Below are 26,269 nucleotides of genomic sequence, written 5' to 3'. Positions count from 1 at the left end.
ATTATTATATATTGTAAACAGTACACCAGGCTCACTATTTCTGTTAGAAAGAAAAAGGGATATCCACCTAAATTACGTAGCTTTGGGCAGGTTCCTCAGCTTTTCTGCACCCGAATTTCCTCTAATATTAATGTCAGAGTCATACTGGTCTCATAGAGCTGCTCTCAGGATAAACCAAGATGAACACACAGGGTGCTTGGAACAATACCTGGCACACAGTAAATATATGATAAATGTTCCATTTTTATTTGCTCATGTGTTTTTAGCTTGTATATGCACAGAGTAATCTGGAAGATACATAGGCTACTAGGCACAGCGAGATTACCTCTCTAGATGGGAGTGGGGCCTGAGGTTTGGAGGGGAAAGAAATATTATTTAGCAAATGTCCTTTTGCAGTGTTACAATTTTTTTTAAAGATTTTATTTATTTGACAGAGAGAGACACAGCGAGAGAGGGAACACAAGCAGGGGGAGTGGGAGAAGGAGAAGCCCACTTCCCGCCCAGCAGGAAACCCAATATGGGACTCGAACTCAGGACCCTGGGATCATGACCTGAGCCGAAGGCAGATGCTTAACAACCGAGCCACCCAGGTGCCCCACAGTGTTACAATTTTTTAACATGTGCATACATTTCCTTTCCCCCATTTCCTAAAGAAAATGTAATATTCCCTATTATGAACAGTGCAAAAAAAAAATACTTTGTCAACATATTTACCATATTATTTTTACCAGCCCTCCTCCTCTCAGGTTTTGGGGAAGAAAATTCCCTTTCTTCCTTCAATTGACGATCTAGCAAGAGTCAGCACATTATAGCCTATGGCCCAAATCTGGTTGTAGTCTGCTTTATATGGACTCCAGTATAAGAATGGCTTTTACATTTTTAAAGGGCTACATACATAAAAAGAATATGCAACAGATATTTACTCTCTGCTCCTTTACAGAGAAAGCTTCTGCAGGGTACATGTGGTTTTTAACAACTCTCATGACAGCCATGCAGGTGGCTTGGTCAGAGCAGCAGGACAGCGGATCCTGGTCATTTGGTCCAGGCTTGGCACTCAGTAGGTGCTTAATTATGATTCTGAGAAAAGATGCTCACAGCACAACTGTTTCTCCCTGTGGCTGTTCTTTGAGCGTGGGAGGTGATGTGGTCCTTCCTCCGAGTCCCCAGTCTTTCTTAGCTGTGAAATATCTTCCCTGTTTGAGTGAGTACCCCTTGTCTAAGCAGAGTTGGTCTTGTTGGGGCTGTTAGAGCTTGACTGAAGTAGGAGGTTCTACTAGCGCAATACTAATGTGGACCACTAGATGGAGCTACAACTCCGAGAACCAGGCTCAGAAAGTGGCTGTCGGGAAGATCCAGTGTCTTGTGATTTTAGCATCTCCCTGCCCAAGATGGACCCGTTCTGGACTTGGCTCTGCCACTTACCAGCTGTGTGACTGTTGGCAAATGACCTTTAGTTCTGGCATCCTTACTGTCCTTGTAAAATATGGATTATCCCACCTAACAGGGATGTTGTGAGCATCAAATACGCTGTTGATGGGAATATTATCTTATTTGCAAACTGTGCAAATGTAAGTAAATACAATGCCAGGGAGCCCTGGCGTTAGGGCTGTTCCTTGGGTATGATTCCAAAAGCAAGATAACTTTCATGACCTCCTTGTCTCCTGCAGTGAGGACAGGGGTCAGAGAAGGCAGCGGTGGAGGGCGAGAGGGAATTGGCGGGAGGGAATGAGTCAGCTGGATGTGAGTTCAGGACACTCTTGGGAAGCTCAGTTTCATTGTCTGTAAAGCAGGGGAGCCTGGCGTTGCAGGATCATGAAGATGAAATGAGATAAACCATGTCAAGCACTTTGCAGAGTGTCTGGAACAAAGCAGTCCCTCAGTCAGGGCTGGGTTGTGACTGGGCTGCTTGAGGCGTTTGTCATTCTGTCCTGCAGGCGGCTCTCCTTGTCTCTCCTCCTACTTCCTACCTTAACCATCATGGCCCACGTGATGTTGATGTCCTCTTTCCACCTCGGTCCTCCCGCCTGATTTTCAGATCCTTCTAATCAACTGTCCCACTCAATATGCTCAAAACGGAACATTCAGAACCTTCTTTTCTTCCTTTCTTCGTGTTACATCGAAGGCACCGTACTCCACACAGAGGTCCAAGCTGCAAAACCGTACATGGTTCCTGATAACTCTGCCTTCTGCCCACTTGTAACCCACCATGCCAAGTTCTGTTGATTTTTTTTTTTGAGAGACTTTCGGTCCCCACTGCTGCTGCTCTCCCCACAGTCACAGCGACAGCCTCACCTTAGCTCCCCGCCTCCTGCCTTGCACTTACACAGTAGCCTTTTCTTTTTTTCTGGAACACAAGCCCGATTATGCTCCTGCTCAGAATCCTTCCATGGCTCCCTGTTGCTAGTAACACGGCCTAGAAAGCGTTTCCAGACTTGTCTCTACTGCCTTCTCCATTTCCCTGTCCTGCCAACAACCTGATCTGACAGTTTAGCCAGACCTTGTTATTGTATTTCCTCAAAAGACATCAAGTTTCTTTTTGCCTCTAGGCCATCGCACATGGAACATTCTTCCCTCCCTCCTTGTCTGGCTTACCTTTCCCTCCCTGGCTCTAGCTCATTTACAGCTATCATCACCCTCTCTGGCAAGAGTTTCCTGACATCTCAAGTAGGAGGAGCCCCACCCCCTCCTGCCACCCCCAGCCCTGTGTCCCCTGAGATGATCTTGTACTTGCTTTAATTTGGCATCGTTGCACTGATTCTCTAGTGTAATTAAATGTCACCTGACGTTTGAGAGATGAGATACATATCAATTTTGCGGAGTCCCATCCCCTATCTAGTGGGAAGCCAAATGTTCATTCAATATTTCTACAGGGGCGCCTGCATGGCTCAGTTGGTTAAACATCTGCCTTCAGCCCTAGTCATGATGCCAGGGTCTTGGGATGGAACCCCATGTCGCTGGGCTCTCTGCTCAACAGGCAGCCTGCTTTTCCCTCTCCTTCTGCCTGCCACTCCCCCGCTTGTGCTCTCTGTCAAATAAATAAAATCGTAAAGCAAAGTTTTTTATACATTTAGAGAACTTAGGGAGTAGTAGGCTGTCTTGGGGTTCTTGCTCCTACTGAACTCTTTATTGTGTTCCATTTGGGGTCTCTCAATCCCTTTCTTTTTCTTTTTTTTTTTTTTAAAGATTTTATTTATTTATTTGACAGAGAGAGATCACAAGCAGACCGAGAGGCAGGCAGAGAGAGAGAGAGAGAGAGGGAAGCAGGCTCCCTGCTGAGCAGAGAGCCCAATGCGGGACTCGATCCCAGAACCCTGAGATCATGACCTGAGCGAAGGCAGCGGCTTAACCCACTGAGCCACCCAGGCGCCCCTGTAGAAATATTGAATGAACATTTGGCTTCCCACTTCCCACTTCCCAGGCGCCCCTCTCAAGCCCTTTCTTTGCCCCTAGGCAGACCCGGATAGGGAACACAGCTTCTTTTCCTTTTTCTTCAAAACACCATTCACAAGGAAACTCGAGTATGTGCCATAAATTACTGAAGACCCAGGGTGAGGTAGTGGAGGGCATTGGTTTGGCCTGTAGCTCTTGGAGATCCCCTGGCCACACCCACCTCGGAACTTGCCCCTGGTTGGTTTTCCCCCAAGATTCCTTTTCGCTCCGTTACTCAGCCCCCTTTCCTCCTTCCTCTTTTTTCCTCCTTGGCCCTCCTCCTTTCTTCTCACCGCCCCTCACCTAAATTCCTATTTAACACAGCAAGATGTGGGGTCTCTTAACTTTGCAGACTTCTCATAGGCAGTATCTCACCTTTCCACCTCAGTGGCCTGTCCAGAGGAGAGGATGTCCGTGGGAAGAGACGTGTGGTACTGTGCAATCCCTCTTCCTACCCCATTGCGTTTTGTGGACTTGTCTGTCTCCATGTAACCTCCAAGAGAGCAGGGACTTCATCTGCTTTAGTCATGGCTGTATCTTCAGAACCTAGAACTTGGTTGATGCATAGTGAGCTCTCTAAACATTCACTGAATGAATGAGTAAATGACTTGACCAGGTGAATGGAAGGAGCTGAAAGGAGCGCCCATTCGGCCTTCCTCCCTCCCTTCTAGATTATCTTGCAGAGATGCAGAAGGCCAGCCTATATGAGTGCTCTGAAAATCTGGGAATAGGAGCAAATCAAGCCCAGTTGTTTAATCATTAATTCATCTGGGCCATCAGTGAGTTAAAATGACTTCCTGTTCCGTAACTTAAATGAGCATGTAGGTAAGCATAAGACTAAAACGAGGAAAGAGGTAAAATGGCACTGAGTCCACATACATTTTGAGATGACAGGAAGTTAAGTTTCCTTGTGCAACCAAGACCACCAGAAAATATATGAGAACTGTTTAGGCTGAAGTTTTCTTGCACACCATTTGCAATTTTGGAGAATGACCCATCCATCCACCCATCCATCCACCCATCCATCTATCCATCCATCCATCCATCCATCCATCCATCCATCCATCCTCCCACCCATCCATCCACCCATCTACCCATCTACACACCCACCCATCCACCCACCCATCCACCCACCCATCCATCCATCCATCCTCCCACCCATCCATCCACCCATCTACCCATCTACACACCCACCCATCCACCCACCCATCCATCCACCCATCCATCCATCCATCCATCCACCCACCCATCCATCCAACCACCCACCCACCCACCCATCTATCCATCCATCCATCCATCCATCCATCCATCCATCCATCCATCCATCCTTCCATCCATCCATCCATCCTTCCATCCACTCATCCATTCATCTACCCACCTACCCAGCTATCCATCCGTGGCTTGTATATAATGTTTAGAAATATGCTGTAGCTCCGGTGGTGTAAAATGGGGACAGTATCATCATTCCCTATTCAATTAACCAAGATATTGTGAGATTGAATGATAGTAGCAGGCAATATAACTTCACCCAGCACTGGGCCTATTGCATAACCAAAGCTTAATAAATAGTAACCGTGGTTACTATTAGGATCTGAATACCATGCCCCAATTCCACAGTTCCAACTTTTTCCCAGCCAGACATCAAACACTCAGCTCCATTTTATTAACCAAGATTTGAGGAAGAGGAGTAAGGTGGAGGCATCTGGAGAGGGAATGGGTAGAGTCAGGCTGGACCAATGAGGAACAGAGACTGGGAGTTCAAGAGGTGTAAGTTTGAGGGGAGTTTCCACCTGGGAGTATCTTCTTCTGGAATGTTGCCAGAAGTCAGACCCTCCTATATTCTTGTGGGTGTGTGTGAGAGTAGGCAGGAAGCAGGAACACAGGTAGGAAACAGGAACAGAGTGTAGTCTAGCCCTCCTCCGCTGGGACAGCTGGTTGACCCAGGTACAGGCTATGCCCGTAGACTTTGGAATCGGATGGGGATATTGATGCGGGTCTGTAGCCAGGTGATATAATCCTCTTGAGACATATGGATGATGTGTTCACGTACAAACTGCAGGGCAAATACAGTAGCGACTTCAGATCTGGTCTGAAAGCTAGACTCACTTTCCTGCCCCACCTCCAAGATCTTGCAAGATGTGTGACTGAGGCTGGTGGCTGCAGGAGTCCTCTGACCATCCAGGCATGCGTAATGCCTTGGATCATTGTGATGGGGGTTGTTCTCTCAAAAAAAGAATCCCCTTCCAGCTTCCTGGTTCAGCAGACTAATTGTAAGCCCCTTTTTGTTACTGCTGACCCAGAGAAATTGGGGGGGGGGCAGGAAGACCCCAGCTCTCTGCATTTTTCTTTTTTTCTTTCTGTCCTAATCCTTAATATCTTTAAAAGTCAGTTGTCCTTAAACAGTTTTGTTTGTTTGTTTGTTTGTAGACCTCTTTGAGAATTGATGGTTACTAAGAGCTCACTTCCGAAAAAGGCTTTTAGGACACAAAATGTGGTTTCATACAAGTTCTAGATTAAAAGACTCCCATGTCCCGGGTATCAGACATTCCGTGATGTTCTCACTGGGAGAAGAGCATGCTGAGTTTTACTAGCCAGGGTGGCGAACTCACCTCTGAGCCTGCATACACCCACCCCAAGTTCTGTTTCAGCTCAAAAAAGTCACCTTAGTTAAGGTTCCCAGTCGCCCTAGTTAAGATAGGTTCTCTCTATGTTTACCTTAAATCAGTGCTCCTTAAACTGTATTGTGCATACAAATCACCTGGGACCTCATTTAAATGTAGATTCTGAGTCAGTAGATAATGGTTTGAAGCCCGGGATTCCACGTTTCTAACACGTAACCCAGTTGGAGATTGCCTCTTCTACAACCCCATAATTGGCAGGTGGATGGTGGACCCCATAACTGGCAAGTGGGGAGTGGAGAGTTGCCCTTGAGTGAGTTTTGGACTGGCTTCTCAGTCTTTCCTTAAGGAGCCTCACAGGATGTGGGGGGTGCAGTCTGGACCTATGAATTTGTCCACAGGGTCACCCCCTTCCCCCACTCCTGACCTTACACCACGTATACACTCCCAGGTCAGCCTGTGAGAGGGCCAGCTCAGCAGGAAAACACCCAGAGGACTGAGAACTCCACCGTTTGAGTCCCGTTTTTATCTTGAGACATTGAAAGCCCTATTAAAATGTACATAGACCATCTGGGGCACCTCGGTGGCTTCATCAGTTAAGCTTCTGACTCTTGATCTCAGCTTGGGTCTCAATCTCATGCTCATAAGTTCAAGCCCTGTGTTGGGCATCACGCTGGGCATGGAGCCCACTTAAAAAAAAAAATGTACTTAGGCCATCTGATGAAATTAAGGAAGTGACTCTCAGACTCTCCGTCATCTGCTGATACCCTAAGAATGTCTAGGGTGGGTGGTGATGATAAGTTACCATTAAAAACCATTCAGAGGCTTTCCTGCAGCCTTGAGAGAAGGATCTAAATCCTTAACCTGACTTTCCAAAAGTCTGCACAGACTGACCTCTCCAGTCCCCTGGCAACCTCGCCCCTCCTTGCTTGCTTCCTTCTCAACCCATTGACTGCCAATGAGTCCCTCCCACAAGTCAAGTTCTGTTTCAGCTCAAAAAAGTCACCTTAGTTAAGGTTCCCAGTCGCCCTAGTTAAGATAGGTTCCCTCTATGTTTACCTTAAATCAGTGCTCCTTAAACTGTATTGTGCATACAAATCACCTGGGATCTCATTTAAATGTAGATTCTGAGTCCCGTAGATAAAGGTTTGAAGCCCGAGATTCCACATTTCTAACAAGCACCCAGGTGAGGTCTATGCTTGCTGGCCGATGGGCCACATTTAGAGCGCTCCTTATTATGATTGTTAAGTTATTTTATTCACTTGCGCATTTATTTATGTCTCTCTAAAGCTTCCAGGTTTCCCCTGGGGGCACCGTTTACCTGAATATAATTTCCCCTGGAGTTGAACCACCAAGGTCATATGGTAATCCCTCGCCTGTTAGATGATGAGCTCCGTGAAGGCAGAGACCTTATGTCTTTTCAGTTGGGTCTGCAGTGCTTAACCAGTGCCTGGACATTGAGAGATGCCCGAATAAGGGCACGGGAGGCATAGCAAGGAGCGGACAGAACACAGTGATTACCTCGATAGCCACAGCAATGTCCGGAGAGCACAGCTCCCAGATTCTCAGGTCCTGCAGCACCTTCAGGAGGACATGGGGCCGGATCCTGAGGTCCAGGTTTTCCCCAAACTTCTGCAGTTTCGCCAGGATCTTTTTGGCGGGGCGGAAATTCTTCAGATCCTCAGGGAGTTTGGACAGCAGGTCAAAGTACCTTCAAATCCAGATCCCAAGGAGAGAGGGCCAGTTAGGAAGCTGCTTGGGGGGAGAGGGGGGAATCTGTGTATCTCAGGTCTTCTGTCCCCACTCTCTCTTTCTACCTCTCCTGGGATGTCCCCAGGGCAGTGCTGTCCTTCTCTGGGAGGACTGTCTCCACTCCTGAACGTAAAGGGCCCACACAGCTCAGGCAAGTCTTTTGTTTTTCCGGGGGTAGTAAAAGCTGGAGCATGATTTGCATCTCATTAAAAAAACAAATTAAGGACACGCTTTAAAGCATTTATGGTTTTTCTAATCAAGCAGACAGTGTGAAAAACCACAAGAAAGGAAGGGGCACTGAGATTCTGAAGCTTCTCTTTTGAGAGTTATCAGGCCAGGGAGGTCGCAGATATATCTGTGGGACCCCTGCCATGATGCAGGGGGCTCTCACGACCAGGATGGACGAGGAGGGGGACAAGGAAGGGGAAATCGTGTGTGTATTTTCAACATCCCTGTTAGTGAGTAAGCCTGGCCTGCAGCTTTGTGCGTTTCAGTGGGTTTTGAGAACCTTCCTGAATGCTGTAGTAGGGTCTGAGGGTCATTTGGTAACCCATTCTTTTTATTATTATTATTATTTTAAATATTTTATTTATTTATTGGACAGAGAGACAGAGGTCACAAGTAGGCAGAGAGGCAGGCATAGAGAGAGAGAGAGAGAGTGGAAGGGAAGCAGGCTCCCTGCTGAGCAGAGAGCCTGATGCGGGGCTCCATCCCAGGACCCTGAGATCATGACCTGAGCTGAAGGAGGCCTTAACCCACTGAGCCACCCAGATGCCTCTGGTAACCCATTCTTGAGATGATAGGAATAAGGTAGATTCCAACCTGGAGGCGGTTCAGGTATGACCAGGGTTTCAGGCAGAGGATGGCTCCTCTTTAAAAAAGAAAAAAGGATTCTTCCTTGCCCCGACCCTGATAGAGCTGAATCAATTATAAAGGGATTTGAAGAAGAAATTGATTGTCTAACTTTGGGTGATGTGCACTGCTTTGTATTTTATATTTTGCGGTATATATGTATTCTTGTCTTCTTGAAAACTCCCATTCCACATTATTAAAATCACAGAAGGGATTTGGGGTGCATTTCTAGATGTTCTCATCTTATTCTCAGATCCTCATTCCCCCACCCTGCCATGATGGGGCTCGTGGCACACTCCAAATCTGTACTGCAGATTAGCGTAGAGATTGGGGTCAGACAGGAGTTTAAACCTTGAGGTGTCCTTGTTTATGGAGTGGGGATTCATATGTAACTTTTAGGAGTTTTGTGGGAAATAAAATAGATAATTTAGGAAAATTTCCTGGGTCATGTCTGCCCCCCTATAATCACTCAATTCACGGTGCTTTTTGTTGTAATTCTATTATCACTTCCATGCTGAGGCACAGCGCTCCTAGGATATGCCTGTCTGGTTTTATATCCTTCAGGGGTCAGGCTATTTGGGGAATATAGGGATTGCCTCCTAGACCTCACAATTTGTAGAAATTTTTAGGTGGTTGCCTCATCTGCCTCTTGCAAGGGGTTGGCATATTAGTTTTCATTTGCAAGTCTGAATCAAACAGAAGATAAGTATGGAGCCCACAATTGTTGGATTATCTGTGGCTCAGGAACTGAGGGGTTCTTGCATGACTGCCTGTTTGGGGGGCCCTGTTCGTGGCCAAGAACGGTCCCGAAGGATAATGGGATCAATTCTGTAATTCTGTAATAACAGTCCCCTTCCCCCTCCCCCCGCCTCAAGGACCCTCTTATCTGGCTCTCAGGATCTTTACCAATGGTCTGCAATTTCTTCTGCATCTCCTTTTGCCATGGAGACTTGATGCCTCATTTTTGCTATATCCTTTTTAAAATTTGAGACAATGACGAAAGAATGGAACTTCTGGAGACCTCTCTCTTCTTGGCGCCTGTATCAGAGGTTGTATGAAAAAGAAGAAGATCAGACCCATTCCTTCTTTGTCCATCCTAGTTGTTCTTTTGAGGTCTGACTTAAACACCATTTTCTTCATGAAATACTCAGCCCTCTCAGATGGCTTTTCAATTTACAACGTGGCTTAGGCCACAAGAGACACGACTCTCTCCAGGGTCCTGAAATGGTCCTTTCGTGCTAAATCCAGTCACCACTTCTTTTTCTTTTTCTTTTTTAAAAAAATCAACCTTCATTCTCTCCCTACTACTTTTTGATTGCACTGACACACTTTCTAACTGTAAAATGGAGAGTAATAATGGTTCCGGTTCTTGGAGGTGAGGATTAAATGATACAATGTGGGTGAAGTGCCAAGCTTAGGGCCAGATGCAAGTAGGTGTTTGACTCAAGTTGGTTCCTCTCTTCTTCACTCCCCTTTATCATTCTGGGCATATGTTCTAGCTCTCTAAGGAGCTTTTCCAGTATAAACATAACTGTGCCACTCACCTGTGTACAACTTTCAGTGACTCCATTTTACTTGCAATAAAGTTTCCTGAGTAACTTGCCTTCCAAGGCTCTGGATTATTCAGCCTCTACAGCATTTTCCAGCTTGGCATTTTATACTTTGGCTAGTGAACAAAGTTCTGAGGTAAAGTTCAACCTCCATAGCTGGACTAGTAAGATCTTTTATGATCTGGTCTCTATCTTTTTCTCTGATTACCATGAAAGCAACCCAAGCCCCAGCCACACACATCTACTGGCTGTTCCTGGTGCCCTGTGCCCCTTTTGGCCTCCGAGACTTTGCTGTTGCTTTCCTCTGGAACTCCCAACCCTCCTTCCCTCTTCCTATGTGACTCTCTGGGCTCAAATTCCACCTTTATTACCTTTGACAAGAGACATTTCTGTGCCCACTTTTCTCATCTATAAGGTGGGTCTAATAACAGCACCTACTTCCTAGGATTTTTGTGAGGGCTAAATGATAAATACAAAACTCTTACACCCTTTGGCTGGTATGTAGTATGTACCCTGGAAATCTCATCAATTTTTATTAAACTGAAAATGTTTCCTCCAGGAAGACTTCTGATTGCTTCTCATGCTAGGCAAGATATCTTTTTCACGTGATCCCTTAGTCCCAGTCTCACTCCCATTTTGGCCCTCATCAACCTGTGTGGTAATGGTCTGTTCGTCTCCTTCATAAGCTTGGGGTCTTCCAGAAGGTGGGGGCAGGTCATCTCCCAATGAACAGTCAGAGCAGCTGACCCCTCCATTCTCAAATGGTGAGAGACCAATATATAATATAATATAATATAATATAATATAATATAATATTATATAACACAGTATATAATAACATAAGCATATTATATTATAATATACTGCATTTTATAATAATATGATATATTATAACATTATATAATATGTTATATAATAATATAATATATTATATCCAATATAACTCTCACAAAAATTGTGAGAGTTACCATAGAACCTTAGTTGAATGGAATGGATGGGTTTTATGGGGGTGAATGGTGACCACAGTCAAGGGGGAGCCTGGGAAGGGAGACAGTTACTGGGTGGTCAGAGTAGGAAAGTAAATCTTCCAGTAGCCCACCATACTCCCTTCTCTTCAAATTTTCCACATCCCTTCATACTTTGGTGGTTTTGTGTGTACTTCTCCTGCTGCCTTCTTACCACATCACCGGCTCCTCCTCATCTGTCAGGGCTCAGCCTAAAGTCACCTCCCTGGAGATGTCCTCCTGGATTACCCAACCTAAATTAGGTCCTCATGGTTTCTTTCTCTCACAGTACCCTGTTCTCTTTCTGTATAGCAGTGATTATAATTTGTGCCTATATATTTATCAACTATGTTGTTCGTTTCTACCCATACTTTCCAGGAGACTCTAGGCTCTCCAAAGGCAGGAAATATGTCCTTATTCCCTGCTAAGCCCCAGCACCTGACATTAGTGGGCCCATCCTGGGTACTAGATGAGTGTCCTCTGGATGCATAGATGCTTGTGTGCCCTTACTTCATAAGGATTTCCATCTTGTCTTGAAGACAGAAACCAGCCTCTTGGGCCACGCTGTAGAACTTGGCCCTCATGGAGCTGCACACGCCAGTCTTGCATTGGATGATGTCACGGTTGGTGCGGCTGTCGACACAGATACAAAGGGCTTAAGGGATGGAGCCCCAGAATCAGACCCATGAGGCTGGCCTCCCTGAGCCCCAAGGTGCTCTGCTGTGGAGACTCTCTCTACCACCCAGTTCTCTACCCTCACCTGGATCTTCCCTTCACATTCCCCTAGATGTGGGAAGGACAGATCTTCCCAACATCAGGCTAGTGGTTCAGGCTTTAATAAGTAAGCCCACAGAGAGACATCCGTTCACCTAAGGCCAGCAAATGTTAAAGACAGTGCAATGAAAATGGAATTTGGAGCTGGGAGACTCAGGCTCTAACTCAGCACCACTATTTCTTGGCCTTGGGCAAGACATCTCACCTGGCCAGGTCTCAGTTTGCCCCTCCATAGAATGGGATAATGCTCCCACCTCATAGAATTGGTTTTGGGGAATAAGTAAGATAATATGGAATGCTTCACCCCATGCCTGGGGTGAATTTATTGTCATTGTCTGCATTGCCATCTTGGCTGTGACCCCCTTGCCCTGGACATCCCTTGTCTTTAAGCAGTGTGTATGACTTCAGGGAGTGTGGTCTGCACTGGGTTATTCCCACACCCCTGGGGAGACAGGCAATGTGGTTGCCGCAGTGCCTTTGCCCAGCTTGTTCTGTTGCCCAACTGGCCTACCTTTTAGACTTCTTCTGGATGACTTGGGTGTGGCTTTCTCCACTTGTACTGCTGGATCTGTCACTGAAACACAAAAGGATAGTTTCAGGTTGCCTGGAGCCTGCTTTTCATAAAAAGGGTGCCTTCGGGGCTCCCATGACACCTGCTAGCCTTCCGGGTTCAGGTAAGGGAGCTGGCTCTAATTAAGGGACCAGTCATGGAACTGAGTATATTTATTTCCCATCTCTTGGCCCTTGCTTCTACCCATATGCCCCACCTGGAGGGCCCTTCTTGTTTCTTCTCCTCCTGTCCCAATCCAACACTGTTTCATGGTCTATAGCAAGTTCTTCCTGCTCTGACTCTTAGTCTGAATTTGACTTTCTGTCTCTGTGTATTGTCAGAATGACCTATTTTCTGGATCCCAGCTTCATTTGTACAAAATCGATCTTTGCCTCTGGAGGACAAGTTTACTTAGGCCCCTTCCATTTTCCTCTCTATACCGATTAATATGTAACCTCCCGGCCTGAGTTACAGGTTTGGTGACGGGATGGCCAAGTCCTTCTAGTCATGATGTTGATGTTCCCAACCCCAGACCACTTCTTCACTCAAGGATTCTCTTCTTTGAACTGGACTCTGAGCTGACCGTTCACTTTGGTTTACTTTGAAGACAGAGCTGAGTCCAGAGCCCAACCTGGGTACCACCACCTCCCAGTTTTCGGGCAAGCACCTCGGCTCTGGACTGTCACTGTCCTCATCTGTGATCAGTCAACTCTTCATGACATTGAACCCTTTCAAGGTGTGGGCTGACTGAATTCCTTGAGTGGCCACTCCCTCCTGTGACTTTGCTGGTCCGAGTTCCTAGAAGGGGGTGAAGCTCCTTTGCCCATGTCCATCCCTCCCCTGCGCCTTCTCCCAGGTCCTTTAATACCAGTGTCTTACACCTTCTCTCTTGCCCTGTCTCCCTTTTTACCAAATGCTTGGAAGGCTTACTTGACTGCCTTCTCTGTCTGGTTCTAGAGAATGAACCTGGGTTTTTTTGTTTGTTTGTTTTGTTTTTATCCTTGTGATGTGCAGCTGACCCTTCCCTATTGGCCTTGTAGCACCTAGAACTTGCTTCACGAGGATCGCCACTTCCTGGACCCCTCTCTGCAGGAAAGGTCCTGACCTTTGCTGCTTTTCCCAGAGGCTCAGGGGGCTGGATCTAGAGGTCTTATCTCTGACAGGTGATGGATGGAGCCCTTATCCCATCTTGCTGGGATCCAGGGCCCCAGTAATAGTATGCAGAGGTCCTTGTGTTTGGATTCCAACCAGATGCCCCAACCCCTGCAGATGAATTCTTTGGGGGAGTGTGTTGGCTTTAACCTCCCTCCTGGAGATGGCTCTCTTCTTTTTTAGCACTGACAATGTGACTCAGGGACAAGGTGGAAAGTGAGGGAAGTAGTTGTATTAGCTGTGATAAAAGAACAAGCAGAAATAAACAACAAAGGACCCTTTGCTCCTCTCTGTCTCCCTGTTCCTTGACTCTCCTTGAGTTTCAGCCATATTGATTTCTGTTCAGTGCCTCTTAGCTTCCTCCAGTCTCAGGCCCTTTGCACAGGCTGTTCCTTTTGCTTGGAACACTATCCCCACCTATCCCCACCATAGGCTAGCTAAATCTTCTTTTTTCAGGTCTCAGCTTAAATGTCTAACTTAATCTTAGACCTCTAGTGCCCATCATGCACCCAGTCCTCCTTACTTTTCCTTCAGAACATGATTATATGGCTATAGTCATGATTATATGGCTAACTCTGTGGCATTATTTAATAAATGCATGGCTCTCCCATTACACCAGTGATTTATTTTTATTTTATTTTTTATTAATTGCTTAAAGGTTTTTTTAAAAAGATTTTATTTATTTATTTATTTGATGGACAGAGATCACAAGTAGGCAGAGAGGCAGGCAGAGAGAGAGAGAGAGAGAGAGAGAAGCAGGCTCCCTGCTAAGCAGAGAGTCCGATGCAGGGATCTATCCCAGGACCCTGGGGCCATGACCTGAGCTGAAGGCAGAGGCTTTAACTCACTGAACCACCCATGTGCTCCTAGATCAGTGATTCTTAACCACAGGCAGGATTCAAGGCGTCCATGAATGCAGATGGAAAAAAGGTTACATTTTTATTTCAACCAACCTTTAGCAGAAATAGAAATTGCATGTATTTGCACAACACGTTGCAATTGTGGCAGATACTTCGAGAGGTCATTTACACTCAACCCTAATCTAAAATTACAGTAGTCATTAGATCTGCTGCTAAGTCTTTTTATATAATTCATTGCTAAAGGAGCCCATAGATGACTATATCCCCAATTTGATTATAATATCATAATCTATAGTGCTGCAGATTTTGTCGCAAACCTTTGTGGTTTACAGTGTGCCTTTAAAAGTGTTTTTTCTGCAGGGCACCTGGATGGCTTAGTGGGTTGAAGCCTCTGCGTTCGGCTCAGGTCATGATCTCAGGGTACTGGGATCGGGGCCCACATCGGGCTCTCTGCTCGGCGGGGACCCTGCTTCCCCCACCCCGCCGCCTGCTTCTCTGTCTACTTGTGATCTCTGTCTGTCAAGTGAATAAATAAAATCTTAAAAAAAAAAAAGAAAAAAACATTTTTCTGAAAGGGTCCAGAGCACAAAAGTTAGGAGCCCACCCAGTCCGGATGGTGAGCTCTGCGAGGGCAGACTACATATGTCCTATTTGCTGTTGAATCCCTCCAAACCTAGCACGGTTCCTGGCACGGGGTGGGGTGGGAGGAACTGATGAATACAGTCGAGATAAATAAATGAAATGGGGCTGGAGCTCCTCTCCCTCATTCAAAGCCACCCCAAGTGAAGAGGGAAAAGGTAGTCCTGTACAGGATGCCACGCTCTCCCTGGTTCATGTCTCACCACGACTGGAAGATTTTAACCTTATACTGTTTGACTGGGGGAAGAGCCGCCTGGACACTCACCCCCCAGCCCCAGAAATTAAGGGGCTTATTTCCAGTGAAGAAGGAGAAAGTCCCCCCTCCCTGCCCTCCTTCCGACAGGCTGGTGAGGGGCACCGCTGCAACAGTCCCTGGGATCGGGGGGTGCCTCCTACCTTGACTTGCGGGTGGTCTGCATGTCTTTATAGGCCAAATCGCTCTTGTTTTGTTTGAGCATAGACAAGATACTGCAAAGCAAGACAAGTCTCTTAGTAACACACAGAACATACGGGGCCCCTGAGGCAGGAAGTGTCTGTGGGAGGATGGAGAATTCTTTCTAGAGCAGGGATCCTTGGACTTTGCTGGGCATGGGATCACCTGGAGAGATCGGTCCTAATACATGCTCCCAGGGGGGATGCATCAGGCCTGGAGTGAGGCCCCAGAAGCTGCATGTAGAACTACACACGCATGTGCACGCACGCGCACGTGCACACACACACGCACACTTCTGATACAGGTGTGCAGAGAGCCCATTTTGAAGCCTTAGAATTTCTCAGCATCCTGAGAAATGGTGCCCACTTGAAGCACTTGTTAAAAAATACAGTTTCCTCTGCAGATTCCAATTCAGTGGGTCTGGAATGAAGACTACACATTCGTATTTTTAACAAGCGTCCCAGCTAATTCTGACCCTCAGAGACATTTAGAAAAGACTGGTAGAAGATTTTAAGAAAAGGTCATCCTCCTAGGTGATGCTACGGTCCAAATGTTTGCATCCCCCCCAAGAATATTATGGCTCTTGAGGAGGATGTTGAAATCTGAACCCCCAAGGTGAGGGTGTTAGGAGGTAGGGGCCTTTGGGAGGTGATCAGCTCCTGAGGTCAGAACCCTCATGATTGAGATTAGTGCCTTTATAAAAGAAACTCTAGGGAGCTCCCTTCCCCCATGTAAGTTACAACAAGAAAACAATCTATGGGGATGGCCCTCAGCAGACTCCGAATCTGCTGGCACCTTGATTTGGGGCTTCGTAGCCTCCAGAACGGTGAGAAATAAATTTCTGTTGTTTGTAAACCATCCAGTCCTGGGTATTTTTGTTAACAGCAGCCCAAAGAGACTAAGACGACCAGAGGGCAGTCTGGCTTTGAGGCTGGGGCTGGTCCAGTTGCCTGTTAGGGGTTCTGGAAAACCCCGGATTCCTAGGTCAGCCCCTAGGGGAGCAGATCTGGGGCGTCCATTGGAAAAGGAATCCAGATTCTAATGTGAGGATGCCAAAGGAAAATGTGCGACTTTTCCTCACTGTGTCTCGGCAGCTTTACGGAGAAGCCTCCAATATCTGCTGCCTCGGGGAGAGATTAGGGAGACTTTGATCCTGGAGGAATTGAGGAGGATGGGAAATTTCAACCGGTTCTTGGTCTGTCTCCATGGTTATTGGATCACTGAAGTGAACACAGAGGCCACGCCATGAGTTTTCTGGTTTTGTGTGGTTTTGTCTTTGGAGGGTCCTTCTGCAAGACACTCATTGCCCTTCTCCATCCCTATGGTGGGTTGTTGGCAACGGGTGGTTGTTAACAAGTCTGCGTTGGCAACATACTGGGAAGATTCTGCGTGAGGCTGTGTGTGGGATGAAGGGACCACCACCGCCACCATCATGGATCGAGTGCTTGTAATGTGGTAGGCCCGTGCTCTTATGTTAAATGCATCATTTCACCTAAATTCTTAAAAGGACTCATTGGAATAGACATCGTTTTCACAACCATCATAATGCTTTACAAAGAGAATATTATGGCTCTTGAGCCTCCTTTTACAGAACTGGAATCAGGCTCAGAGAGGTGAAGCCACTTGCTCAACATCACACAGCAGTTCAGTGATGAGGACGGAGATCCATCCAGCCTAGCCTACGTGGTTCCAAGGCCAGTGCTTTGAAGTCACAAAATCTCATCTTATAGATGAGGAAAGGTTAAAACCTTTTTCCTCTAAAGAGGAAGGCTAAGTGGACCTTTTCTAGCTTTCAGATGCGTGTCAGTCTGACTCCAACGCAGGTGTTCATGCCGTGGGTTCTTACAAAGGTGGGAGACTCATGGAGCTACGCTGGTGAATCAGGAACAGCAGCCAGGGCTCAGAGGGCCAACACGGTCTCAGGATGCCTCCACAGGCCACCCTCCGAGCCCCCCATGCAAGTCGAGACAGCAGCAGCAGAAATTCGTCATCAGTAAGCAGCGGTGGGTGTGATTCATGAGCAAGGGCTCGGTGAACTGTAATTACGGTAATAACAATAACCCATAAGTCATAACGGGCCTCCCCGTAGGCTGGAAGCGATGAAGAAGCTCTTCTAGAGCATCATTTATTTTCAGGAAGTAATTAGCTGACTCAGAGGGTATGTACTTGGGAAGGAAACTCCAGATCCAGTTGGCATGGTCTCTGAGGCTGTTCAAGGCCAGAAATCCCGTGGATAAGCCTTCCTACCGGAAGGAGGACCCTTCAGGTTCAAGTCTGATGCCATGAGCCAATCATCTAGGTCACCTGCTTGACACTTCTGAGGATCTTTGTTGTTCTTAGGAAAGACACCAGAATCCTGGATGTGGTTTTCAAGGTCCCTGGACAGACTCATGCCTCTTTCTACCCCTTTCTGGCCACATTTAGTTTCCTTGAAGGTGCCATGGTGTCTTCAGAGTGCATTTGCCCACGTGCTACCTGAAATGTTTACCTGCCCCGTGTTGGCTGTGAGTCACAGTCTCTTCCTCGGAGAAAACTTTTCTGATCCCCATTCCCGTCCCTGTCCCAGACTAGATGAGGTTCTCCTATTATTCATTCTTTTAGGTCTGAGCTTTCCTTTTCTAAGGCTTCCTGCAATAATTAGTACCTCGTCCAGACATACTCATACCCATTCAGTAAATGAGTGAACAAAGGCTCTTACAATTCCTGGGAAGCAGTGCAGCGTGGTGGTTAAGAGGATGTTTTTTTGGAATTAGAAGGATCTGCATTCAAGTTGTGCCCTTACCATTCATTAGTGGGTGACCTTGGACAAGTTGCTTAGCCTCTCTGAGCCCCATTTTCTCATTTGTAAGATAAAGATAATAGTATCTTCCTCAGAGGGTTGTTGTAAGAACCCAGGGAGGTGAGACACATGGACAAAGTATATGACTCAGTGCCTGTCACAAAGAAAAACGTTCAGGAACGTGGAACTGCTATGGCTAATGTTATCACTGCTATTCTGACATCCTTTATTTGCCCCGTGGGTCAAGAGAACGTACCTGGGTGCTTTTCTTTGCATCCCATTTTCCAACATGATTGTCCTTCGGGCATCTTCCCGAACCATTTCCAGCAGCTTCTGCAAATCTGTTGGGAACATGAGAGGTCATTGTCCAGAAGGCAGGCGGGGCTGGTATCTCTCAGCTCCTGTGTGTGGTGAGCTGGAGAGGGATAGATCAAGGTGTAGACAGCCAATACTGGTTGGAATGTTGTAGGGCAGATATCACCTCCCTGCTTAAAACCAGCGACTTGTCATTTTCCCTTTGGATAACACCTGCCTTCCTCCCTGTGGCCTCTGAGGTATTGCAGGATCTGGCTGCTTGTTTTCTCTCCTGCCTCCCCTCCCACTTCCCTCCCTGACCTTAAACCCTAGTGTTGCCAGAGAGAACAGTTTCCAATTCTGGGAAGAAATCATCTTGCTTGGGAAACCCTTCCTGATCCCATGCTCCTGAAGTTCCAACCTGGTGATCCACAGGCTGAATCTTACTCACTCGTGTTTCGTTTGATTTGACATAGAGGCTAACCTTTTAAAACTGGAAGGTTTCCTGTAAAAATCCAGACCTTCTGCTTTCGGAAAAGACTTCGAGATGGGGTTCATTCTTGCTGCGCGCGGAAGGGTGGACTTCGGGCCGGTGCGCATGCTCCGGCCGCTCCCCCCCTCCCCCGCCCCCTCAGTGCTCTTGCCCTCCTCCTTGCGCTAGGTGACTTCTCCTTGCATACTTAACATTGCTGCTTTTTACCTAGTGCAGAAATACATCTTTGTGCCTGACTGTTACGGGTTGAAGCGTGTCTTCCCAAAAGACACGTGGGTGTCCTAATCTCCCAGTATTTCAGAATGTGAAGTATTCACATTCTTGTTTGGAAATGGAGACGTCGTGGATGTGGTTAAGATGAAGTCATACTGCCATGGAGTGGGGCCTTGATCCTATATGACTGGTGTCCTTATAACAAGAGGGGACAGTCACTCAGGGAGAGGATGACCCGTGATGACAGAGGCAGATGGACTGACGGTGCAGCTAGAGCCAAGTGCCGAGGGTCGCCAGTTACTACCAGGAGCTAGGAGAGGCAGGGGAGGGCTCCCCCCTCTGGGTTCCAGAGGAATCACAGCCCTGCCACACCTTGATTTTGGATGCCGGCCTCTAGAACTGCCTGAGACAATAAATTCCTGTTGTTTTCAGCCTCTCAGTTCATGGGACTGCATTATGGCAGCCCCAGGAAGCTAATACACTGATTTGAAAGTTGGAATATGAAATATACTTAGAGTAAGCTGTATGCTTCCCCAAAAGTGGAATGGTGGAAGTCCTACATGTTTTATGTGGATACACGTTTGCAAGTTCTTGGCACTGTGCTTGTCATGGAGGGGTCCCAGTCAACACTTGCTGATTGCAGAAGTGAGTGGCTAAGGAGAAGAGAAAAGGAAGGAAGGATATGGGAAAACTTGAGCTGGATCTGGGGCATCAGGAAAGGAAGACAGTGGCAGTGGGGATACTTTGCACCCTTCAGTAGGTGCCCATCATCAACGCAAGTGCAGGTCTCAAAAGCCATGCCTGTGGGAGCGAAGCCCAGTGCTTCCCACCACCATTTGTATCCAGCCTTGTTTACGAATGTGGTCACTGGGTGCTAGGGCAAGGGTGATGCCCCTTAATGATCCTGGAGCCCTCTAGGCTGCATTCAGCCATTTTCCACTCCACCTTCCTCATTCCCTAGTGTTGTATCCTCCTAGTCATTTGTGGGCATGATTCCAGTTGACCTGAATCCGGTCTTCATCATTGTCTCGTCACACCCACCTCCCCTATGTAGCACATCCCAGAATTCTTGGGGAGTGTCTAGAAGCCTATTAGTAAGGAAGCTGTGGCTGGTTCCCTCACTTTCTTCCTATCTCCTGGGAACCGAGGCGCAACATCCGACTGCTTCCCCATTCCTTCCTCCACCCGTACTCAAGCCAGCCTAAGGGTAGGTGGATACCAGCAGATGGCCTTGGTGAACCGGGAACATTGGGCAGCTCTCGTAGAGAATCACGAGGAAGCTTCCACATTCACTTAATGCACTAAAGGTTTTCCTTCCTGTTTGTCAACAGTACCTCTGGGCAGGTTGGCGCCCAGCAGTATCAAGCTCCCTCCATCATGTAGCTGAGGTTGGAGACCTATGACCTGAAATGAATCCTGGGCACTCCGGAGGTCTACATCTACCCCTCAAGGCTACCTGGGAGCAGACACTTGTTTGCCGGGGGTGCAGATGTCACAAAATATGTTTCCCTGAGGAATAGGGCCCTATAATGAGACCCACACTCAGAGAAACCTGCTTGGTCCTCAGTTCTCAGAGCTATGGGGATGACATTATCCATTGTTTACGTACAATGGCACCTTCTGTTTTCAAATTTCAAAAAAATTCTGACTTCCTTCCTCCCTCTCTCATCCATAGCCAGTCCATAAACCTCACTCTTGAGTGACTAATCTTGTTTCTTCCTTTTTGGGGAAAAACAGAGAAGGTCTTTTTGTTGTATAGGGTTGGGTTCCGGAGGAACGTTGGCCGCCATAGGAGCCATCTTTCTGAGCTTCTGTTCAAATGTGTTTCTCCTCTAACAGTTCCAGGACTGGGAGCTTCAAGATTAGCAGGAGGAACGGCCTGGGCTTTGGTGTCTTTTGACTCCCCTCGCCATTGATTTGGGGAGGCGATCAGCCCATGGAGAGGCCACAACCTGCTGTCCCCAGTGATTTGCCTCCACAAAGACTTCATTATGCAGCCAGCCTGGAAATTAGACCTTGGTTAAATGGTGTGTCTCTCAGAATAGTATATGTGCTGCCGAAGCGAGCACTGTCTCTCAGAATAGGATTCATGAATTCAGAATAAAATTTGAGGAGGTTTCAGAAGACAGTGGAAGTCTGGGAAATTAATCTACTTTTGTCAAGGCTATGACAAATGGGAGGGAGGTTAAGGCATAAATAGAGGGGGAGGATGGGGAATTGAATGTAGAAAGACTTTCTCCCTGGGACGTAGGTCTCTGGTGGAAATGCATCTCCTGGTCCTTGTGAACCCGGTGTGTGCTGGGCTGAGGGTGAATAAGACGTCATTGTTCCACACCAGTAGTGAGCTCATGTTCCTCTCCCCTGTCTACCTTAGTGATAGAAATATGTGCATATGTGTGTGCATGTGTGTGTGTGTATATCAGTGTGCATGCGTGTGTTTATGTTCTTGTGTGTGTGTGTGTGTGTGAGGGTAAGCATTTACTAGACCAATTGTCCAACATCTTTGCAGCCAGGTGTGCCTTTGGGATGAAATTCTGGACAATGAGGGTTTAGTAGAAATGTTTTATGAAGCTTCTGAGAAGACTGCTTCCACTCAGTGGGGAGTGAGCACTTCTCTAACGTCACCTACTTTTTTCTGCTTTCAGCCTAGCATGTGGCTGGGATGAGTGGCATTCCAGCCATTTTGATCATAAAGCCATGCCGAGCACAGTGGCAAAGAAAAACAGAAGGAAGCCGGGTTCCCAGTGACCTCTGGGAGCCATACCAGCCATGGATTGGTCTTCTTTAATCTGTAAGAAAAATGGACTTTTATCTGTTTTAAGGCACTATTTTTCAGATCTTTGTATCCAGCCAGAGGGAGTTCCTACTTAATATGAGACACAGTTGTAAATTAAAATTTAAGTGCTCAATAAAAGCAAAATCAAAGATCAAAGTACTAAGAGAATTGAGAGGGGGGAACCCAGGAGTGTTAGGGAAGACCTCACAGTGGAGGGAACATTTGACCTGGGTCTTGAGGGTTGAGTAGGAGTCCACCAGACTAAAGGGTCACAGGTGAAGGAACACTGCAGACAGTGACATGAAAGAATGTGCATTGTTTAAGAAGAGGAAAGCATTTTGGTGAGGTTGGAGTGCCTGGTGTAAGGTGAGAAGTGGTAAGAGCTGAGCTTATTATGAAAGCCTAGGACAAGATCAGAGGTGAAGTCTTAGAGGCAATGGGGAATCTTGAAAGATGTTAAGCTGGGGACATCTATATCAGATTTTTAAAAAATATTTTAAGTGCTTATATACTTATGTATTTATTTGTTTAGAGAGAGAGTGGAGGTAGGGGCAGAGGAAGAGGGAGAGAAACAATCTTAAGCAGATGCCCCACTGATCATGGCGCCCAACAAGGGGGTCCAATTCATGACCCTAAGATCATGACCTGAACTGAAATCGAGACTTGGACGCTTCACCCATTGAGCCACCGAGTTACCCCACCTCCTTTTTTTAAAAAAGAGGCTGGGGGAAAGGCACAGAAAAAGAGGGAGAGAGAGAATCTTAAGCAGGCTCCATGCCCACTGCAGAGCCCAACGTCAGGCTCGATGTCAGGACCCTGGGATCATGACCTGAACCGAAATCAAGAGCCAGACGCTTAACTGACTGAGCCACTCTAGTGCCCTTATATCGGATTTTTCATTCAGAAAGTTCTTTCTGACTCAACAGGGAGAAGAGTGCATAGACATGTGAGGGCAAGACAAGAAGACAAGGAGGCTGTAGCAGTCCACATGGGTGAGAGGAAATGGGAGTGCGGGCCAGGAAAAAGCAGTGTTCCAGACTCAGGTACCTACAGGCGGCAGGCACCAGATGGTGACAGGAGCTAGTGTAAGAAAAATCGAGTTTCCCTCCTGGTCTTTCATTTCCCACTTTTTCTAGAGACTTGGGTAAAGCATATAGATGAAGTGTGACTGTGACATAAGGGCCAGATTGCCTGGGTTCAAATTTTGGCCTCATCACTTACGAGATGTGTGACTTTGGGCAAGTGATGTCATCTCTCTGTGCTCCAATTTTCTCACCTACAAAATAGGCGTAAAACTGTTGCAAGGATTCATTGAATTTATATGCAAATATATACATTCGTGTGTGTGTGTACACACTTAGTATGTATATATTAGAAGTTAGAGTAGTGCCCGATACATAAAATCTTCTTAAGTATTAACTATTGTACTGTCGTCATGGTGATCCTTATCATCCTTATTCTCAGGAATACAGTGGGGCAAATGAGACAGGAAATGGCCATGCACTTGGCCAACTGGGAGCAGTGATTGGGGGGAGTAGGGACTGATGGAGACTGGGGAAAACTAGCCAGCACGTGCCCCACCTAAGAAGAGCAGCTCTAGTTAAACACTGTGCAGGGTCGAGGGTCCACTCTTGTCACAGTGTTGCTATTGTTGTTGTTTTTAATCTAAATTTTTATATAAAATTTCTCAAATATTAAAATATCATTCCCACTCTTTTTTTTTTTTTTTTTTTTTTAACAAAGCCCTTGTGTATGAAGCAAAACTTAAGTGTCAGAAACTAGCCTACGTGCCCCAGCTTTCTAAGATGAAGTAACGGAAATGCAGAGAGAAGGTTCAAAAGACTTTAGGAGACAGGACTGATGGGAGCAAGTCAGCTGGTTAGATGTGGGGGGAGGCAGCCGCTGGGGACGGCTCAGCGGTGTCTCGGGTGTCTGGAGAGATGGCGCCGTCCACCCTCTGCTCATCACAGTCTCCTTCCCCCTCCGCTGCCTCCCTCGTTCCTGCCGCCGCTGGTGCCGCTTCTGGACCAAGCCCGTTCTTGAAGCTGGAGACGCTTCTTACTTGCAAGGCTCTCAGGGTTAAAAGACACACAGCATGGATATGACACTAATAACCACACAGACACCTTTGAAAAGAAAACCGGATCCTGTTACTTCTATACTGAAAGCCTTCCAGAGACTTCCTCTTACACTCAGAATCACTCTGAAGTCCTTACCTGACCCTACAAAGACGATGCCCACTCTGACTCCTGCCTCCTTCCCCGGCTTCGTATCCTCAGATCTCAGCCTAAATGTCAGAGCTGAGAGGGTCTTTTCCTGACCACTCTGGCTAGCCGCATTCCTGCCACCAGTCTGTCTCTAGCCCATGCCTTGGTTTTATGATCTTTCGATCATATATCATTTGCTTCTTCCCTTTATTTTTTTTTAAGATGTTATTTATTTATTTGACAGATCACAAGCAGGCAGAGAGGCAGGCAAAGAGGGGTAAGCAGGCTCCCTGCTGAGCAGAGAGCCTGATGTGGGGCTCAATCCCAGAACCCTGAGATCATGATCTGAGCCAAAGGCAGAGGCCCCAACCCACTGAGCCACCCAGGCACCCCTGCTTCTTCCTTCTAAAATGTAAGCTTGGCAGGGTGCCTGGGTGGCTCAGTGGGTTGGGGCCTCTGCCTTTGGCTCCGGTCATGATCTCGGGTCCTGGGATCCAGCCCCGCATTGGGCTCTCTGCTCTGCGGGGAGCCTGCTTCCTCCTCTCTCTGTTCCTCTCTGTCTACTTGTGATCTCTGTCAAATAAATAAATAAAATATTATAAAAATAAAATAAAATAAAACGTAAGCTTGGGGGGAGGGCAGGAACTGTAATTCTCGGTTCCAGGCACTCAGCAGCTGATCAGTAGATAGGTTTTGAAATGTAAGAAGGTTCAAGATATCTGTAAAAGCTACATGTCTATGGAGGGTTGATCTTCTTGCCACTCTATCTTAGATAATCTGTTCAGCAAACAGCTTTTCAGGGCGTGGAGCCTTTCATGGTTGCCTGTGGATAAGAGTAGGATTTGTTTCTCACTGGTAGTCCTTGCTCTGAGTCCTGACCACTAACTGGGTTTTTGCCCTTCTGCTCATTTTTGGTTTTGATGATAAGGGTTCAGTCAGGCTTTCTGGTCTACCTTCACCTCTTGTTCAACCTCCTCGAATCTGTACCACCCCAATCTTTTTCAGATCAGCCCAACCCGGCCTTGGTTGTTGTGATGGGCATTCTAGGTAGTGTGAAAGAGCCCTGGCTAAGAAGGCAGGCCTCAGCTTGGGTGCCACTGAGGGGACACAGGAGATGTGGCCTTAAGGAAGAGATCCCATGCACCAGAAAGCAATAATTTTGCACCGGTCAGCCTCTTTTATGATCCTTTCTCTTTTTTTCCCCCTTCTACCTACTCTTTCTGCATAAATCCCTTCTTTTCCTATCTCCTTTGACTATACCTGCTCAGGCCAGAAAATTCGGAGAATAATTTTTTTTTTTTTTACATGACTTAGGGAATCTAGTTACAATTCTTTCTTTTTTTAAACATTGTATTTGGGGACACCTGAGTGGCTCAGTTGGTTAAGCCTTTGCCTTCAGCTCAGGTCATGGTCCCAGGGTCCTGGGATTGAGTCCTGCATTGGGCTCCTTGCTCAGCAGGGAGCCTGCTTCTCTCTCTGCCTCTGCCTGCCACTCTGCCTACTTCTGCTCTGTCTCTCTGTATCTCTCTCTCTGAAAAATAAATAAATAAATGAAATCTTAAAAAAAAATAAAGATTGTATTTGAGAGAGAGAGAGAGCACGAGAGAGAGAGCAGGCACTCGCAGGGAGTAAGGGCAGAGAGAGAGGGAGAAGCAGGCTCCCCACTGAGCAGGGATCCCAGGACCCTGGGATCACGACCTGAGCCAAAGGCTGATGCTTAATGGACTGAGCCATCTAGGTGCCCCTTAGTTATGCTTCTGTCTAGTGGAAGTCTGTAGGCTCCTCCTAAAAGAGCATGCAAAACTGTGCATATATGTGTGTATAAATTTTCTTCTGGGGAAAGGACCTATGGCTTTTTTTTTTAAGATTTTATTTATTTATTAGACAGAGATCA

General features: G+C 46.8%; 1 protein-coding gene and 1 long non-coding RNA gene across 3 annotated transcripts in view; both read right to left on the bottom strand.

Annotated features, from left to right (window-relative positions):
• Positions 1-223: 223 nt before the first annotated feature.
• On the bottom strand, positions 224-4,497 carry LOC123390149. The gene is made up of 2 exons (XR_006604773.1): positions 3,805-4,497; positions 224-2,149 (listed from the first exon to the last, which is right to left on the bottom strand). It is a non-coding gene; the product is annotated as an uncharacterized LOC123390149 (long non-coding RNA).
• Positions 4,498-4,742: 245 nt separating this feature from the next.
• CCDC60 (coiled-coil domain containing 60) overlaps positions 4,743-26,269 on the bottom strand; it is a 158,168-nt gene continuing 136,641 nt past the window's right edge. The window contains exons 8-14 of one of the 2 annotated variants that reach the window (XM_045073648.1): positions 18,649-18,733; positions 15,577-15,648; positions 12,491-12,553; positions 11,716-11,838; positions 9,558-9,689; positions 7,569-7,758; positions 4,743-4,897 (exon numbers count right to left, since the gene is read on the bottom strand). In XM_045073648.1, the coding sequence (XP_044929583.1) occupies positions 4,844-4,897; positions 7,569-7,758; positions 9,558-9,689; positions 11,716-11,838; positions 12,491-12,553; positions 15,577-15,648; positions 18,649-18,733 (719 nt within the window). In that variant the 3' untranslated portion in view covers positions 4,743-4,843. Of the gene's footprint in view, positions 4,898-5,070; positions 5,483-7,568; positions 7,759-9,557; positions 9,690-11,715; positions 11,839-12,490; positions 12,554-15,576; positions 15,649-18,648; positions 18,734-26,269 lie in introns of those variants that run through there. The other variant, XM_045073647.1, reaches the window with a different exon arrangement.

This window comes from Mustela putorius, unplaced genomic scaffold (genome assembly GCF_011764305.1).
Source record: "Mustela putorius furo isolate JIRA1106 unplaced genomic scaffold, ASM1176430v1.1 tig00537248_pilon_pilon_pilon, whole genome shotgun sequence".
NCBI classification, from domain to species: Eukaryota; Metazoa; Chordata; class Mammalia; order Carnivora; family Mustelidae; genus Mustela; species Mustela putorius.
This window is presented reverse-complemented; position numbering and strand designations above follow the sequence as displayed.